Raw genomic sequence first — 17,878 nt, 5'->3', positions numbered from 1 at the left:
TTCTTTCCTTCCTTCCTTCCTTCCTTCCTTCCTTCCTTCCTTCCTTCCTTTCTTCCTTCCTTCTTTCTCAAGTAGTTTTCAACACCAATGAAACCATAAGTAGGGTCCAAGACCCTACTACCATCATTACCATTTCCATTGTTGCTACTATTATTACTACTGGGTTTACAAATTAGATCTTAAAGAGGCTATACATTTAATCCCTTTCCCTTCCTATTTAAGTAGCAATAATGAGGTTTTGAAACAGATATTGAGTGATTTTTTTTATATAACCTTTATGACCATGGAATTCCTGAAGTTCTCATAAAAGAAGCAGAATTTTCAAGTCAGTGAGGATTAGACCCATTGTCATCATTAATACCATGTAACTTATTATTGATGATTATTTTGCAACCTGAGGTACTATATAATTAAGCCACCAATAATAACTAGCCTTTATCCACCTAAATGAACTTACATGAATTGGAGTAAAATGGGTGAATTAAAGAGCAAGGCGCTGTGGGTGCTGAGCAGGCAAAGATGACCAGTCAAAGGAGAAACAGAGACATGCACAAGAGGATGAGAATAATAATACAGGCAACATGGACTGTGGGGCTAGAATTGGGCAAGTGTTATGCTATGAGATCTTTAACCAGAAGAGGAGGCTTCCAGAGATTTCAGAGTACTTTAGTACTTTCAAATACTTGCTAAGTTGCCATGAGATTCTCTAAATGAGATTAGATTTCTTTCTGGACTCAGAAAGTAGAAGCAACAGATATAAGTGTTAGAGAATTAGATGTAAGTGTAAAGGGGGGAAATATTCTAACATTCAGAGCTGTTTCCCAGTTGAATGGGCTGCTTTGAGAAGTCATGGGTTACTCTTCATAGGAACTCTACATTTTTTACATATTGCATCATTTGTTAGGATATTGTAGGAGGGATATTTCTGTTCAGTACATGTTGTACTAGCAGAGTTCTAAGGTCCTATCTAACTCTGAGATGCAATGATTCTTAACATATGGAAGCCTGAATAGAGCTCAGCTCTGATGGCAGTATGATGTAATGGAAGCCTGGGTTCTAGATACTGTTTTGTCCCTAACTAATTGTATAATGTCAGACAGGTCACTCAAACTATCTCAATTCAAATCAACAAAATGAAGCCCTCACTATCCTCCTATTTGGTGCTATCACAAATCCAGTTCTCCTGCCAGCTATTGGAGACCCTCTATAATATAGACCACCCTTCATGTCCAACTTTATTTCCTCATCAGTTCCCAATATACAATTTTATTTTTCTGATTCACTCAGGTCCAAACCTGTTTCATTATTTGTAAAATGAAGTGATTGGACATGCTGATTGCCAGGCTCGTTGAGCCTCTCCCTTGTCCCCCGGCCTCCTCCTCCAGAATCCAGCTTACCATCAACTTACCAGTACCGTATGCTTGTAGGCCCGGTGGATTACAATACTGTACCCAAAAACAGCCACGTCCACCTGTTTTACCCACAAGGCCAGCGACGGGTCTCGATCTTCATTCTTGGCCGTGACTGTGAATTTGGGAAACTGGTCTGTGCTCTGTCTACTTATGGTGGTGCACAAGATGAGTGGGCAGCTGCTCTGGAAGTCAAAGGGGTAGCCATCAAAGGTCAAGTAGTGGCCATACCCTGAAACAATGCAGGAGGCATCCGTGCGAGCCTGGCAGTAGTAGAGGCCACTCTCCTCCATGCAGTATTCATCATCTTTGCAGGGGATGGTCTCACAGTGGACACTGTTGTCTGTCCCATTACAGTAGCAGAAGATTTGACAGTCCAAGTCTACCCAGAATGTCTCATTTGTGGAGAGCTGGTGCCCCTCAAAGTTACAGCCACACTCGCTCCGGGGAACGCACTCGGTGCCCCTTAGGGCATAGCCCTCATCACACTGGCAGCCCTCAGCACAACTGTCCACGCAAACAGGGCCAATGGCCAGGGTCTCGCAGGTCTCTGTACATGTCATACACTCCTCAAAGTGGCTGTTCTCAGGGCAGTCGAGAGCTGAAGGCAACCAACGAGAAGGAAGACTCAAGAAAAGAACAGGGATCAGAAATGTGTTTTTTAAAGCCTGATTTGCATAGCAAAATGAGTATATAAGTGCTTAAATCTTACATGGATTTTATTATAAGAAGAGGGAACTATATGAAATGCTTCTATGTGCTTTTTAATTTTTGAAGTCCTCTCTATATGCAGCCTTTAATGCTCAATATACATTTGTTCGACATCTTTTCATTTGTCAACTTGCACATCTCTTTCATCATATTGTTCCCCTGCTCAAGAGTCTATGGTAACTCCCTGTTGCCCATTATATCAAGTTTAAACTCCTCTGCCTAGTTGGTTTTCGAGAACCACAACCAGCCCCTCTCCAACTCTATCTGGTCCCATCCTACATATCCAATTTTAATCTTCCACTACTCTCAGTCCTGCATCCTCTTATCTTCTGGTCTATGTTTATACCCTCTGTATCTTCCATATTCATTCTTTCCATTCTTTTACTCAGTTTGCTCTCCCAAAAGTCCTCTACTTTCAAAGTCCACTTCTTATCTGATCTCTTCCAGGAAGACTTCCTGTGTGTTCCAGCCCCAGCAAAGATATTCCTTTGCTTTCTTAAAGCTTTTAAATCCTTGAGTAACAACCTTATATAGTGACAGAAGATAAGCATTAAAGCTAGCAAGCCCAGAGTTTATATCCCATTTCTGAAATTTAGTCTTTAGGTGACCCTGGGAAAGTCTCTGAGACTGTGAGTCTCCTTTTGCTCATCAGCAAAATGAAGTGGTTGGACTGGATGGTTTTCAGAGGCCCTTCCAGCCCTAAATCTATGGTCTTGTGATAAATATACTATTATATTTAATTGTGTACTTTCTGGTATTGTTTGTTCATTTTTGGTGAATGTCTGTCTTTCCCCCAATTAGATTCTTCTTTTTGTTTTTTTAAATAAAAAACCCTTACCTTTCCCCCTTAGAATCAATACTATATATCAGTTCCAAGGCAGAAGAGTGGTAAGGGCTGGACAATGGGGATTAAGTGACTTGCCCAGGGTCACACAGCTAGAAGTGTCTGAGGTCATATTTGAACCCAGGACCTCCCATCTCTAGGCCTGGCTTTCAATCCACTGAGCTACCCAGCTTCCCCCTTTACCTCATTTGGATTCTGGCTCCTAGATCTCAATCTGAGTACAAAGTCCCTTTCTTTTATTCTTTGGTATTTTCTCATAGTGCCTAGCTAGTTTAGTGATGAGCCCAAAGCAAACATTCACTAGATATTTAATAATTAATTACCTTTTGTCCTTTTTCATATTCTTTACCTTATGTCTCCTTTTTTTTAACTTGGGTTATGAGCTTCTTTTTTCCCCAATATTTTTTATTTTTTAAGTTATATGTAGAAATAATTTTCAATAATTGCTTTCTGACATTTTAGAATTCAGATTTTCTCCCTCCCTCCCTTCCACTCCCTCCCCCAGGGGATGAATAGTTTGATATAGGTTATACCCATTCTTTCATGTAATACCTATTTCCTTATTGCTCGGACTATAAGCTTTTACCAGCCAGGAATCCCATTTGTCTAAATTTTTGAACAAAGATTAGGAGAGTGCCTCATAAAAATAGGTTTTCAGTTTTCTAGTTCTGGTGATCAGCTGGGACTCAGCTCAGTAACCCTGAGGGTATGTGTATATATAAATAAGTATTATATTTATTTATTTAATACTTTTAATTTATTTAGTAATTTTAAAATTTAAATTATATTTAATTTAATATTTATTATCAATAATTATTATATATTAGATATAATACATACATTATTTTTATGTGTATGTAGCTCTCTATCATCATTTATCTATCCATCTATCAAGCATCTATATAATATATACATTATTTTTCTATGTATGTATCTATCATAATTTATCTGTCCATCTATCAAGGATCTATGTAATATGTACATTATTTTATATGTATATATGTATTTATCACCATTTATCTGTCCATCTATCAAGCATCTATGTAATATATACATTATTTTATATGTATATATGTATCTATCATCATTTATCTGTCCATCTATTAAGCATCTATGTAATATATACATTATTATATATGTATCTATCATCATTTATCTGTCCATCTATCAAGCATCTATATAATAGATACATTATTTTTCTATGTACATATGTATCTATCATCATTTCTCTATCTACCAAGCATCCATCTATTGCCTCTCTATTTTTTTGTAAGTAAGGGCTATATTTTAGATGGATATAGGCTAATATCTATATTATTTTATTTATATTTATTTATATATTTATATGTTGTTTCTATTCATATATAACATGAATATAATATTATTATATTTAATATAATATCTATATCATTTGGTGCCCACTAGGGCACCAAAATTTAAAGGGTGCAAAAAAATCAACATAATAATAATAATAACAACACTTATGTAACTCTTAAAAGTTGGTAAAGCAAAAACATTATCTCATTTGATCCTTACAGTAATCCTGGGGGAAAGGTATTATTATTACTCCAATTTTACATTTGAAGAAACTGAGGAAGGGAGTGGTTAAATGACTTGCCTAGGGTCATACTTCTAGGAAGTATCTCAAGTACACTTCAAACTCAATTCTTCCTGATTCCAAGCCTGGCACTCTGTCCACAATTCCACCTAACAACTTTAAATGGCTAGAATAATCGATTTCCTTTCCCTCTCGGAGGGACCTGGGGCAGGATTAGTAGTCGCTGGCCTGGGCATCTTCAGTGCCAGCTGCCCTGGGAGCAGTTCTGGAATGATAAGCCACGGCTCTGCTCTCCAAGGTTCTCCACTTGGCCCTGCCTGCTCCGGAGGTGGCCAGATCCAGTCTTTAAGAAGCCTTCCAGAGTCCTTACACTTATTGCCTCTTTTTAAGAGTGTTTTACAACCCAAGGACACGAAGGACACCACAGAGATATAAATTTTACTGCGATAATAGTTTTGTCCACAAGTACCAATGCAATAGCTCCGTGCCGTGAGCTGGAAGCAACTCCCTTCCTAAAGGCCGGAGGACTATCTCCACTTCATTGCTTTCCCTCCATTGACTCCAATGGCATGTGGCCTGCGAGTTGAAGGCTAGTTCAGTGCTGATTAAGTACATCTGTACGGAGGGATTTTCACATTTGTCTGAATTATGAATGTTATAACATCAACCGCAGGTTTATGGTGATAGCAAATAACATGACTTATTTAAATGACTCCATTTATGACTTATTGTGTTGTCTGAATCCGTCTGCAAGTCTGGAACACACAGACGTGGGGTAATAAAACTTCCCCTGGCTCCCGAAATGCCTCTTTGAAATTACTTAATTGGGCGGCCTGTCTCTGCCAGCAACGGCTCTGGTTAAAAATATCTAAGCACAAAGGCAATGGCTGTGTCTCTCTATCATCAAATAAGATTAGGTTGCTGATACGCAGCTGCTGCCCATTCCGATCCTCCTCGCTGTCCTGGACCCGTTTGGGATTAACCCGTTGGCTCCCTCGGGCCACCGATGTACACATGGTCTAGATGAGACACCTCCCAAGATCATCGTGGATTGAAGTTTCCTTCCAAGGAAACCATGTTCAGTGGGATTATTTCTATCCACAGCCTCCCTCCAAATTTGCAGGCCTAGATGTGCAAGATGGGGAAAAGCTATTTTTGGCATCTAACGCACAAAGGGAAAGAGGGAATTGTCAGTATTGTTCAGTATTTCTAGAACATGCAAAAATATGTAGTCTTCTGCTTGGCCCCAGATAAGGTAACAAACAGGGCGTATTCTCTAGGAGCTCGCCATCTAACAAGCCAAGGATAAATAACAATAAACTAGCTCAGTGTGTCCTGGAGACAGTGGAGTAAAGTTGGAAATCTAGGGGGGGACAGAATGTACAAGCACTAAATCCAGTGGGCCATGGTATAAAAGAGAATGCCAGAGGATGAGAACTTGGGACAGTAGCATGAGACAATGGCAACCGTGGTCAAGAGTGGGTTTTATGAAAATTGCTAAGAAAATATCTTGAAAGTTCCTAATCATAGAATCTTTTTCACTTTTCCTTTTCTTTCAACCCCTACATTCAATCAACAACTTTGTCGTAGCAATTTTTCTTCTGAATCTGTTGTTGTTTAGTTGATTAGCTGAGTCTGACTCTTTGTGACCCCACTTGGGATTTTCCTGGCAAAGATATTGGAATATTTTGCCATTTCCTTCTCCAGTTCATTTTACAGATGAGGAAACTGAGGCAAACAGGGTTAAATGACTTGCCCAGCATTACCCAGCTAGGAAGTATCTGAGGCCAGATTTGAACTCGGGTTTTCCTGACTCCAGGCCCAGCGTTCTGTGCACCATGGCATCATCACATAGCTGTCCTCTACTTCTTCTCTACTTCCTCAGCATTCTTTTTCCTCTCCCTGTTTAGGCCTTTGTCTCTTCTCAATTAAAATGATACAACAGATTCCTAATCAGTCCTATTATCTCTAGTCTATGTCTTCCCCAATCCATTCTTTACATCCTGCTTGAGTCATTTTCTGCTCTAATCATGTTGCTCTTCTACTCAAAGAGGCTCCCTAGTGCCCAACAGTGTTTAACTCTTGATTGTTGAATTCAAGGCCTTCTGCATTCTGATTTTAACTTACCTTTCTAGCCTCAGTTTATTATCACTCTAACTCACATACTGCCTCGACCTAACCGAATTTTCTTTAATTGTCAGCCTCTTATTTTGGTTTGTCCTGATTTTCCATCTTTGCACATGCTATTGACTCAATAGTCATCTGCTGATGGCCCTGACTTCCTCTAAGACCCAACTTCTTTTGCAAAACTTTTCCTGATGTTCTCCTCACCTCCAACCTTTCTCCCTTCCCAAATATCTCATTGCAATTTGCCTTCACCTCTCCATTGTAATTGAATCATTCTCTTTTGTATCATAATAATTTGTCTATTAAGTAGGATACTAAGCGAGTATAAATTCTTCAAGAGTGTGGTCTGTATCTTAATCATATAGGTTTCTATATTCTTAGTGCCTTGCATGGAGTAAGTACGAAATAAGCATTTACTAGATGAATTCAAAGAATGACAATAATCATAGAATACTGATAACAGCTCATAATCCTACAGCAAGTTAAGGTTTAAAAGGACTTTTTCTCATAATAATACTATGAAGTAGGTAGTAAAAATATCATTAGCCCTTTTTAAAAATGAGTTTAATGAAGTTCACAGAGGTTAAGTGTCTTGTCTAAGGTCAGTAATACTGCTGGCAGACACCAGAAATGGGAGGTGAATCCAGGTCTCTTGACTCTAAATCCAGGGTCCTTTCTGATCTATAGCATGCTGTCTTCCAAACGGTATAGTCCTTTGAAATTTGAGTTGAATATAGTTTCGCATGGAAACAGGTGAATGACTCGCCCCCTTCCAGACCTCTAGGACTTTAGGACATTTTCCCTTCTAATTCCATAATCTCCTCTTTTCTGTTACAGGTCTCTAAATTTCCCCAGCCAAACTTCCGTGTTTCTTCCCTGGCTTCAATGGGGGCCACAGTCAGAGTGAGAACAAGAAAAAAAGGAACAGTTTAAGCATTATTTATGCTGGGTGAAAATTTTAGAGATTTAGAGATGAAGCTTTTCTCTCAAACATTTAGATACTTTTTTCTTTTTTTTTCTTTAAAAAAAAAAACACCCTTTCCTTCTGTCTTAGAATCAATAGTAGGTAGGGGCAGCTAGGTGATTCAGTGGATAAATACACAGTATTGATTCTAAGATGGAAGGTATAAGTGTTTAAAACAAACAAACAAAAAGAATCAATACTAGGTACAAGTTCCAAGGCAGAAGGGCTAGGAATTTGGGGTTAAGTGACTTGCCCAGGGTCACACAGCTAGGAAATATCTGAGGTCAGCTTTGAACACAGGTCCTCTCAATTTCAGATCCAACTCTCCATCTACTGAGCTACCCCGCTGCTCCTTGGAAATACTTTTTGGAGAAGAAAAATAACTATAAATGGTGACTGTCCTTCTGAGCTGCTGAAGCTCTCCTTGTCCTCTCTGCCCTGCTCAGGTACATGAGCACTTGGGCCCCAGTCTGATTCCCTTTGGGCCTTCTCCTCCCTGCAGCCTCGCAGATAACCCGAGCTGTCCTCTTCTAAACATTTTCTCTAATGACTCAGGGTACAGCCGGGGCCCTGGGGAGAGGAGCCAGGCGACCGAGCCCACCTGAGATGGCAGCTCTCTAAGGACGGCTGGCCTGCTGGCCCCTCGGACCAGCCCTCACCTCCTGCTGAAACAAATGGGGCTCCTGAGCGAAGGCACCTTCCCAGCCTCCACAAAGATTTTTATTCATTTCCTCAACAGGGATCCAAGTTCCCGCAGTTCCTGCCAGCCCCACCTGAGCAGCACCTCACCTCCCCCTCGCCTCCCCCTCGCCTCCCCCTTGCCTCCCCTGGTCCCCAGAAGCTGAGGTGACCCAGGCACCTTGGGGAGGAGAGCTGGGACAGACGCTGGCTGCAGCCTTGGAGCTCTGGAGTGTGTGTGTATTTATATGCATGCATATGTGTGGGGTGTGAGTAATATGTACAAATGCATGTCTATGGAACTGTACATGTGTGCACACATAGGCATCAAGGCATGTGTATAAGTACATGTATGTGCATAAAGTATAGTTTGTTTCTGCAGGCATGCATACATGCATGTAACATGCTCAAGCAACACATACAGTTGCACGCAGACACATATGCATGCATATGAATGCAATACACATGCACGTGCACTATGTGAACACAAGTCTAAATAGGCACGTGCATATCTGCACGCGTTTATGCATTATACATGAGTGCGTTATAATGCGCATGCATGTGTTTAAGTGTATGCATATGTGAGTAGACATGTACCTGTGTATGTTTGTATGTGTGTGTGGACATATGTGGTGTGTATGTGTATGTGTGTGTGTAAAACCTAGACAGCACAGTGGGCTTGGAGTCAGGAAGACTCATCTTCCTGAGTTCAAATCTGGCCTCAGACTTTTAAATCTGTTTTTCTCAATTCTGTCAAATGAGCTGGAGAATGAAATGGCAAACCATTTTGGTATCTTTGCTAGGAAAAACCCCAAGTCTAGTCACAAAGCACCGGGCCTGACTGAAACAAATGAACAACAACAACAACAACAACAACAACAAAATATATATATATATATATATATATATATGTATGTATATATGAATATATGTATATATATATATAGATAGGTAGACTATTTAAATCTATCTATCTGTCTGTCTGTCTGTGTCTATTTATTGTCTATACATGTGTCTATCATCTATTTATCTCTCTATCTATGTATCTATGTCTATATTATCTATCAGCTGTCTGTCTGTCTGTCTATATCAACTATCTATCTATCCATCTATCTATCATCTATCCATCTACCTCTATGTGTCTATATCTATCTATCTATCTATCTATCTATCTATCTATCTATCTATCTATCTGCCTATCTGCCTATCTATCTATCTGCCTATCTATTTATCTGTCTATCTGTCTATCTATCTATCTATCTATCTATCTATCTATCTATCTATCTATCTATCTATGCATCTATCTATCTGCCTATCTATTTATCTGTCTATCTGTCTGTCTATCTATCTATCTATCTATCTATATGCCTATCTGCCTATCTGTCTATCTATCTATCTATCTATCTCTCTATCTCTCCATCCATCCATCTATCTATCCATCTATCTATTCATCTCTATCTTAATTCTGAGACCTACCAGCTAAAAGTTCAATAATGTTCTTAATTTTTTTCTGAACTTGGTTTTCTCATCTTTAAAATACAGATAATCATGCTCACCCTATCTATAACTCACAAGGATGTGACCAAAAGGCTTTTGTAAATGGAAAAATACTATCTAAATGTGAATTAATATTGCCATTCTACATAACAGTTGGGTTATCCTTGGGGATCGACTGAACTATAGGGAAATACTGAGCAGAAAGGTTTCCATTAGACTCATTTTCCCCTTCAGCCCTCTTACCTTCTCCCACCCCCCCCTCCACCTCGCAAGACTTACGGCAGAAGTCGTAGGTCCTCCAAGGGCCCACCTCTACATCAGCATTCTTACAAGCACTCGAGTAGCGGGCTACAGAGTCACAGAGCTCCGATTCATTGCCCCCACTCTGGCATAGGCGAAAGAGGCAGGTTCGGTAGTAGGCGGTGACATTAACAACCCCGTGGCATTCCAGGAAGGAGCTGTTGGAAGGGTCATTGATGATGCCACACCGGGAACGGCTCCGGTAGAATTTGAGCAGTTCTGAGTCGTTGTTACAGGCCTTCAGCAAGTCCCCACACTCTCCATTGCAGATCTCTTCGAAGGTTGTCCAGCTTTCCAGGAACACTGCAACATTGTCTGTGCACTTGCCATTGGGGAAGCAGAGCTCATCAGTGGCATTTGCATTGTAGAAACCACACAGTCCCCCAGTGCAGTTGAAGTAGATGGTGGACAGTCGGATGTGCAGCATGCCCACGTCTGAGTACTGGACAGTGACGATGCCCTTGGACTCGACGGTGGTGCTGTTCTTGTTCCGAAAAATTTCTAGCTTCCCCGAAGAATGGAAAAAAGGTAATTCCACTTCCTGACCATTCAACTAAAGGAAAAAATATCAAAGTATCACCATCAACATAATGACATTTACTGGCCAATGTACCAGCTGCCTAAGTAATAAAGCCACGGCTTCTTTCTCCTCCGACATGCTCCATTTGAAAATATCAGCAAGAGCTCACATTTATGTGGCCCTTTACAAAGCATTCTCCTCACAATTTGGGAGGTATAGAGGGCAAATATCAACCCAATTTCACAGATGAGGAGGTGGAGGCTCAGAGAAGTTTAAGCAATTCACTTATGGCCCCATGTTTGTTAAGTAGTATAGCTGATACAGAAACCCATCTTCTAACTCCAAGTAGAGGATTTTTCACACAATTTTTCTGTTTTCCTACTTTTCAAACTCTACCTTTCATCTTGGTTCTAAGGTAGAAGAGTGGTAAGGGCTAGACCAGCATTGATGAAGTAGCTGCTCCACTCCCCCTCTTCCCAGCACCTGAGGACATTTTTTGCATGCCCTGCCCCTGTCCAGCCACCCAAAGCAAGCACTTCCTCCCTCAGCTCTTTCTGGTAATGGTGGGTGGAGGGGGAAAAGAGGGAAGGGTCACAGACAGCTTGAATTTGCCCTCTGGGCACTCCAACTCAAAAAACCTTCACCAATGCTGCTAGACCATGGAGGTTAAGTGACTTGCCCAGGGTCACACTTAGAACCTCTGGTCTCTAGGCCTGGTTCTCAATCCACTGAGCCATGTAGCTGTCCAGACACTATTGTTTTTCTAAGAAGATGTCTCTGTCAGGAAACCAAATGTATAAGTCCACATATCCTTTTGTGCCTGCTCTCTTTTTTCCTTCTTTGTCCACTTCTCCTGACTTCACCTGGAATGGGGAGAATATTGCAAGGACATTGAATCATCTCCCTAGATTTGGAGCCTGCCTTAGAAAAGCTACAAGACAGACATATGCCTTTGGCTCAGCACTTCTCAGGTGCCTGTGTCCTTTATAAGGATGTTTTCTACTCTCTTCCTTGGGAAGAACCTTATTGTCCTTCACCATTTTCTTGGCTTCTGCTTTGTTCGGCAAAACTTAACTTTCTTATGTCCTTAAGATCCTCTTTTCCTTACAATTTGATGATCATCTATACTCCAGGAGGTTAACTTAGGTGGATATGCTAACAGAGGGTACCAGATTCTGGTCTTCCTTCTCTTTTCAGATGTGTGCATTTTACTACCTCAATTCTATGAATATTAGTATCAGAAGGGACTTTGGAGACCACTGAGTCCAACTCTTTCATTTTGTGGAAAAGGCTCAGGGAGGCTACGTGACTTGTCCAAAGCCATGTCTAGAGTTATTCACCTGGCCCTTTTAGCTCACCCCAAACTTGCCTTTAATGCTGAGAATCCAGATCGAGTAGGAGGAGAGAGGAGAGTCTGTTAACACCAGGACAGATTGATGGAGAAGATACTTTTAGGCAGACAGAACCTTTCAGTTGTCCTCACATCATTTGGCATAGGCAGTTATCTGTGTTTACTGTTGGCTCAGCCTCCACCTGCCTCATCTTAGAAAGCTTAGTCTTCATAGCTTTCTATTAGCACCCAGGAGTTGGGAAGGGCATCTTTTTCCCCACCAACCCCTCACCTGCAGAGTTAGTCATGATGGTCAGAGGCAGGAAGTCACTACCCTAATAAGAATAAACAATGTCTTTCATTTGTTTTTGAGGTTTACAAAAGTACTAGCAACATATCTCATTAGAATGATTCCCTTGAAGATGGTAGGGCAAGTAGCATTAGTTCCTTTTTTTCAGTCAAGGAAACTGAAGATCAGGGAAGTTCTATGACTAATCTAAGGTCATAATGCTAGAAGAGCCGAGATTCAAACCCAGATTCTCTCCCTCTAAGCCCAGCGTGCTTTTTACTGTCCCACTCTGTGCCCTGCTGGATCGATTTCAATCCAATGACCTTCGGAGCCTAGCAAGCTCTTCTATTTGGGTGGTCCCACAGCAAGCCCACTCTGAAGCAAGAATCTTACCCTGATTTCAGATGCACCAATTCCTCCAATCTTGATCTCCTGATCTGCTACCTGGATCCGGATGACTCTTAACCATGACGGACCTGCATCTGGTTTCTTCTTATTGATGTCGATTTCCAGGTATTCAGGTCTCTCGGGGCACGTCTTCAGGAGAGTATAGGAGAACTCCATTGGAAAGGCGTAGGCAACCCCATCGAAGGTGTGTAGCACCTGGTTTTGACTCACGAGGCACACAGTCTCTCTCTTGGGGAAGCAGCCCTGGTAGCCATCTTCCACGGAGCAGACTTCCCCCTCACGGCAGGTCTTATTAAAGCAGTAGACGTCCCCGCCCTCCTCGCACAAGCACTGCACTGTGCAGTTGGCCGTGGCCCAGAAGAACTCCCCCATAGTATAGTAGTGACCATCAAAGTCACAGCCGCACTTGTGCAGGGGGACGCACTGGCTTGTGCTGAGGACGAAGCCTTCGTTACATTCACAGCCCTCCGTGCAAGGTGTGAGGCAGGAAAGGGAGGCGGTCAGGTCAGAGCACGTGTCTGGGCAACTACTAGTACATACAGAGTAATGACTGAAGCTAGGGCACTGCACGGTTGACACTGATAAGGAAGAGAAGGAAGACACCAGGTTAACAAACTGAATATGAGCTAGTTTCAAAGCCAGGGTTTGAATAGAGAAAGAGATCCCGGGAAAAGTGATGTCTATTATATGGTATTTAGGTCCAATGAGGGGAAGAGAGGGCAAATGCTACTTGTCTAGGGGAAATAGCCCTGAGACATACTCATAGGTGCAACTGTTTACAGGCCAAATGCTGAATAAATGATTAGATTGTGAACAAGTCAGTTTGATCTGTTCACCTTCAAAAAATAGGCTCCTTCACCCAAACCTAACCAGAACCAACTGCCTGAGGCAATCTACTACTTGGTGAACAACTGTTGTGGTGAACTGAGATCTAAAATTAACTGTGAAGAGATTGCCTCATTATTTACAAAGATCAAGGTTTTAACCAATGTCTGGAAGGAAATTAATTCACCCAGAAGACTGTAATCTTCTTAAGGACAGGAACATTCATTCCGTCTCCCCCTTCTATCCTCAGTGCCTAGAACAGTGCCTGGAAAAAAGCATTTAACAAATGCTTTTTGAGTTGAATTGGATCCATTATCCAGTATGGAAGACAATTTAGACTACAATAGCAGAACTTCAGATTTGATGTAAGAAAGAAATTCCCAACAGTGGCATTCTCCATACATTGGAATGGGTGGCCAAAGAAGATATGAATCCATTTCAGCAGAGGTGTTAAAAGGAGGAAAGATTCCTATTTTTCTGGGATGATTTGGATGCCCATTCTACCTGAAAGTGAGGTGGCATCTGGAAGGCCTTTACAGATGGAGGAAACTGTGATTTTAATTTTTAGGATATCTCCAACTGTATGCTTGGTTAGATCTTATAAATCGAATTCCTTGAAGGTCCAGGTTATCTTAGAAATAAAATCTAAAGCTTACTACAAAGAAAAGGGGCTAATTAAGGACTTGGAAACATAGAGAGTGAGAAGCAGAATGCCAAGGATCTTATTCACCTTCAAACATTCTCTCTTCTAGTCAAGCTGGTCTGTGAACTGTTGCCTGTACATAACATCCTATCTTTTTGCATCCATGGACAAATGATCCCCCATGCCCAGGATGAACTCCCTTCTCTTCTCATCCCTGCCTTGCTAAACTTCTAGTTTCCTTCAAAACACTGCTCAGATACCACCTGCCACACAAAGGCTTTTTAAAAAAAAAACTGTCCTCATCATAAGACCATCTCCCTCTTGAAATTACTTTGCATGATTTTGTACATTCTTTGCATTTGCTTATTTGTAGGTGTCTGTGTAGTATCTCCCAGGAGCATGTGAGCTCCTTGAGGTCAGAAATTGTGTTTGTTTTTGTCTTTGAATCCAAGGAGACCAGCACACTCCCTTACCCATAATATGTGCTTCATAAAAGTTTGTTGACTTGTCAAGTCACAGAAATACTGGATGGAAATCTTAATTAGAAACCTAATTAAAACTTCACTCATTTCGGGGTGAGACTGAAGAATAAACTTAGATCCCAGCTCAGTTCCAAACAACTTTCTTAAAGTCTCAAAAAGGGTATAAGATGGTCCAGGTAGAACTGAAACTATTCAGTGATAGAGCTGGAAAAACAAATTGTCCCTTGTTAGTTTGACTAATATTCTAGGAGCTAACACAAATCTGAGCCTCAATGGATAAGACACTTCAGAAACTCTGGTTTCTAAACCCAATATATACAAGAAAGAAAAATCTCAAAGCTTGATATTCAAGTGGATACTTCTGCCAAGAGAGCTCAAAATGGCTTTTAACATTATAACACTCCTGGTTACTAGTATCTATTGCTCAATGGAGAATCCAAAGCCTGGGGAAGAGAAACATTTCTACGAAATCATTTGTCGGCATTGTGTATAGCTCTAGGAAAGACTAGGCAATTACTGGGAAGAGCAGAAGGAAAAGAACTGATACTTCCTGTGGTTTGAGATGTAGAAAAGTCAGAACACTAAATCTGAACCTTGGTCTCCATGCTTGCAACCATGGGCTTAGGTGGCCTTTTGTCTTTTTTTTTTTTTTTTTACTGGTCTTTATGTCATTATGGTGCTATCAATCATAAACCACTTCTCAGAGAATGTAGTCCCCTTCCTTTCTAATTTTCTTTTATGTCTTGTCTTTCCTCAATGGAATATAAGCTCCTTGAGGGTTCAACTTTCTAGATTACTTGACTTTGTATACCCAGGGCTTAGCATAGGACTTGGGCACATAGTAAACCCTTAAAAATGTTCTGTCTCTTTCTCTTTGTCTCTGTCTGTCTCTTTCTTCTTAAAGGATAATTAGAAAGAATCTGGGTTTCCTCACACTTTTTGAGGCTTTTGTCAACTAAGTTTTATTTCAGTAAGTAATTGGGGGATCAGATTCCAAAATAATGATTAGGAGACCAAAGTACTGATATATTCCTTATTTGCCCTTCCCTCCCTGCAATTGGCTCATCTAATCTTCTGACCTCTCTAGCAATGGCCAAGATGTAATGCTCTTCAACATGAAGGTAAGAAGCAAAAACTCTCCTTTCTAGTTCCTATAACCATCAATGTTAAAAAAAAAAAGGAGAGAAGAGGAGAGGAAAGGAAAGGAAAGAAGAGGAGAGGAGAGGAGAGGAGAGGAGAGGAGAGGAGAGGAGAGGAGAGGAGAGGAAAAAAAAAAAAAGAAAAACTCTAAAACCCTCAACAGGATGAGAAAGGATGGGAAATGGTGAAAGAATAAATACTTCAGATATTCACTAGGAAATTAGTTCCCATTACAAAATGCTCATTCCGACTAGGACTGTTTTGCTTACTCTCAGTCACACACCAAGCAGTCAGGGGAGTCAGCTGTCTCTTTTCTAAAAACTCTCCCTTGTCACTCAAGCTCCATGATGGCCATGGTCCCCTGACTCAGTGTTTTCTGTAGCCTGTGCAGCTCCTCTTTACTCTATGTTTCAAGCTCCTTAATTTCATCAAGCATTCCCTTGTTCTCAGGTTATGAGGCCAGGGAGGGGGGGAAGATTGAAGGATCTGCTTACAGTCTAGCCTTTATCATGTGGAATACTTCAATCCCAGCCTCACTCCTGGGCAATTTGTCCTCAACAAAAATGTTCTTGAAGGGCACTGAAACTCTATCCCTGTACCTCCCCATCCATACAAGGGGATTCTTTCACTTGGTATGGGATGCCAGCTTACCACAACCGGTCTGGATTCGCCAGTCCCCGATTGGAATGCCAAGGGCTTGGCACACAAGGGCATAAGCCTGGATGGCTTGGCAGAGGAGTGTGCCATTATCCTGGACGCTGCACAGGTCATATACACAGCTGTGGATGAAGATTGTAGGGTCTACAATAGCCCCACACTCCCAGAGGGGACCATCTGACTTATTGAGGAAACCGCAGTAGTCAGTACCAAAGTAGAGGGCCTCTGTGACTGCATCACACTGCGTACAGTTGTCTACACAGCCAGAGGTACATTTCCAGTCAGGGTGATATACACGCCAGCTTTCTCCCAGATCCAGGACTGATGTGGCTGGCTTTCCATCTGGGCGGAGAAAGTCATCAAGTGGATTTTTGTTGTAGTTTCCACAAAGCCCACAGGTAGAGTTTATGTAGGAGCCTGGGACGGAAATGGAGGCATAGTGCTGGCCATCAAATGTCACTAAGAGCCCAAAATCCGTTTCAACGGCAGTTGACATGCCACTCTGGTAGACTTTCACAGCCCCCAAGTCTATGCTGACAGGCAAAGAAGCCACCAAGTCATTAACCTGCCAAAGGACAGCAACAGTTAGAGGCAGGTCAAAAGTAGCCAGTGAAAGTATATGCAAGCAAAGGGCGTGGGAGCCACCCAGTCCAATTCCTTCACTTTACAAATGAGGAAACTGAGTCACAGAGATATCAAGTGACTTGCCCACCATTACCCACCTACTAAATATCTGAGGTAACATGTGAATTCAGGTAGGTCTTCTTGATGCCAAGTCAAATGTCCTATTCACTACGGATCCTAAACAAACCCAATTTGCAACTGATAACCATGAAAAATATTCAGAGGTTCAAACTCTGGTGCTTTTCTTTTGTTCTGGCATAGCCTTGGCATTGCATGGTTTAGCTTAGGGTAGGCCTGAGGATTCTAGTCCTGGATCAAGCCTTGTGGTTATATTCCCCAAATCTCCCCCCAACTTTTTTCTATTCATCTAGAATTTCTTTCCCCCCTTCACCTATTGAAATTGTACTTTGCTTTTTTACAAGCCATCTTAGAACAGATTCTCATAGCTAGAATGGACCTTAGATGTCATCTAGACTAATTTTCTCATTTTATAGATGAGGAAACTGAGAACAGGGAAATGAAGTGAGTTGTTTGAATTCCACCGGTCTCAAGCAAATCATCCTTCCTATGTCAGTCCTTACTGATTTCCCCCCTCTCCCTCCCTCTTTCTCCCTGTTCCCTTCCTATTTCTTCCTTTTTATCTCTGTCTCACCATCTGCTTCTCTTCCCCCATCCCCACTTCTTCCCCTCCCTTTCTTTCTCTGTCTCTGTTTCTATCTCTCTTTGTCTCTCTCTGTCTCTGTCTGTTTCTCTGTCTCTGTCTCTCCCTCTCCCCTCTCTTTTCTCTCCCCCTTCCCCACCATTTTTCTCTCTCTTTCTCTCTCCTAGCACTTCCAGCCTACATCACTTCCAGTCTACACCACATGATATAA

At 41.5% G+C, this 17,878-nt stretch overlaps 1 protein-coding gene across 2 annotated transcripts in view; it reads right to left on the bottom strand.

The window, feature by feature from the left end:
* LOC123239132 (alpha-tectorin) overlaps positions 1 to 17,878 on the bottom strand; it is a 165,210-nt gene that overhangs the window by 51,016 nt on the left and 96,316 nt on the right. For both annotated transcript variants that reach the window (XM_044666406.1, XM_044666408.1), the window contains 4 exons: positions 16,377 to 16,947; positions 12,621 to 13,213; positions 10,068 to 10,641; positions 1,409 to 2,010 (listed from right to left, as the gene is read on the bottom strand). In XM_044666406.1, coding sequence (XP_044522341.1) covers positions 1,409 to 2,010; positions 10,068 to 10,641; positions 12,621 to 13,213; positions 16,377 to 16,947 — 2,340 coding nt within the window. The remainder of the gene's footprint in view (positions 1 to 1,408; positions 2,011 to 10,067; positions 10,642 to 12,620; positions 13,214 to 16,376; positions 16,948 to 17,878) is intronic.

The sequence above is a fragment of the Gracilinanus agilis genome, chromosome 3 (assembly GCF_016433145.1).
Source record: "Gracilinanus agilis isolate LMUSP501 chromosome 3, AgileGrace, whole genome shotgun sequence".
In the NCBI taxonomy this organism is placed as follows: domain Eukaryota; kingdom Metazoa; phylum Chordata; class Mammalia; order Didelphimorphia; family Didelphidae; genus Gracilinanus; species Gracilinanus agilis.
This window is presented reverse-complemented; position numbering and strand designations above follow the sequence as displayed.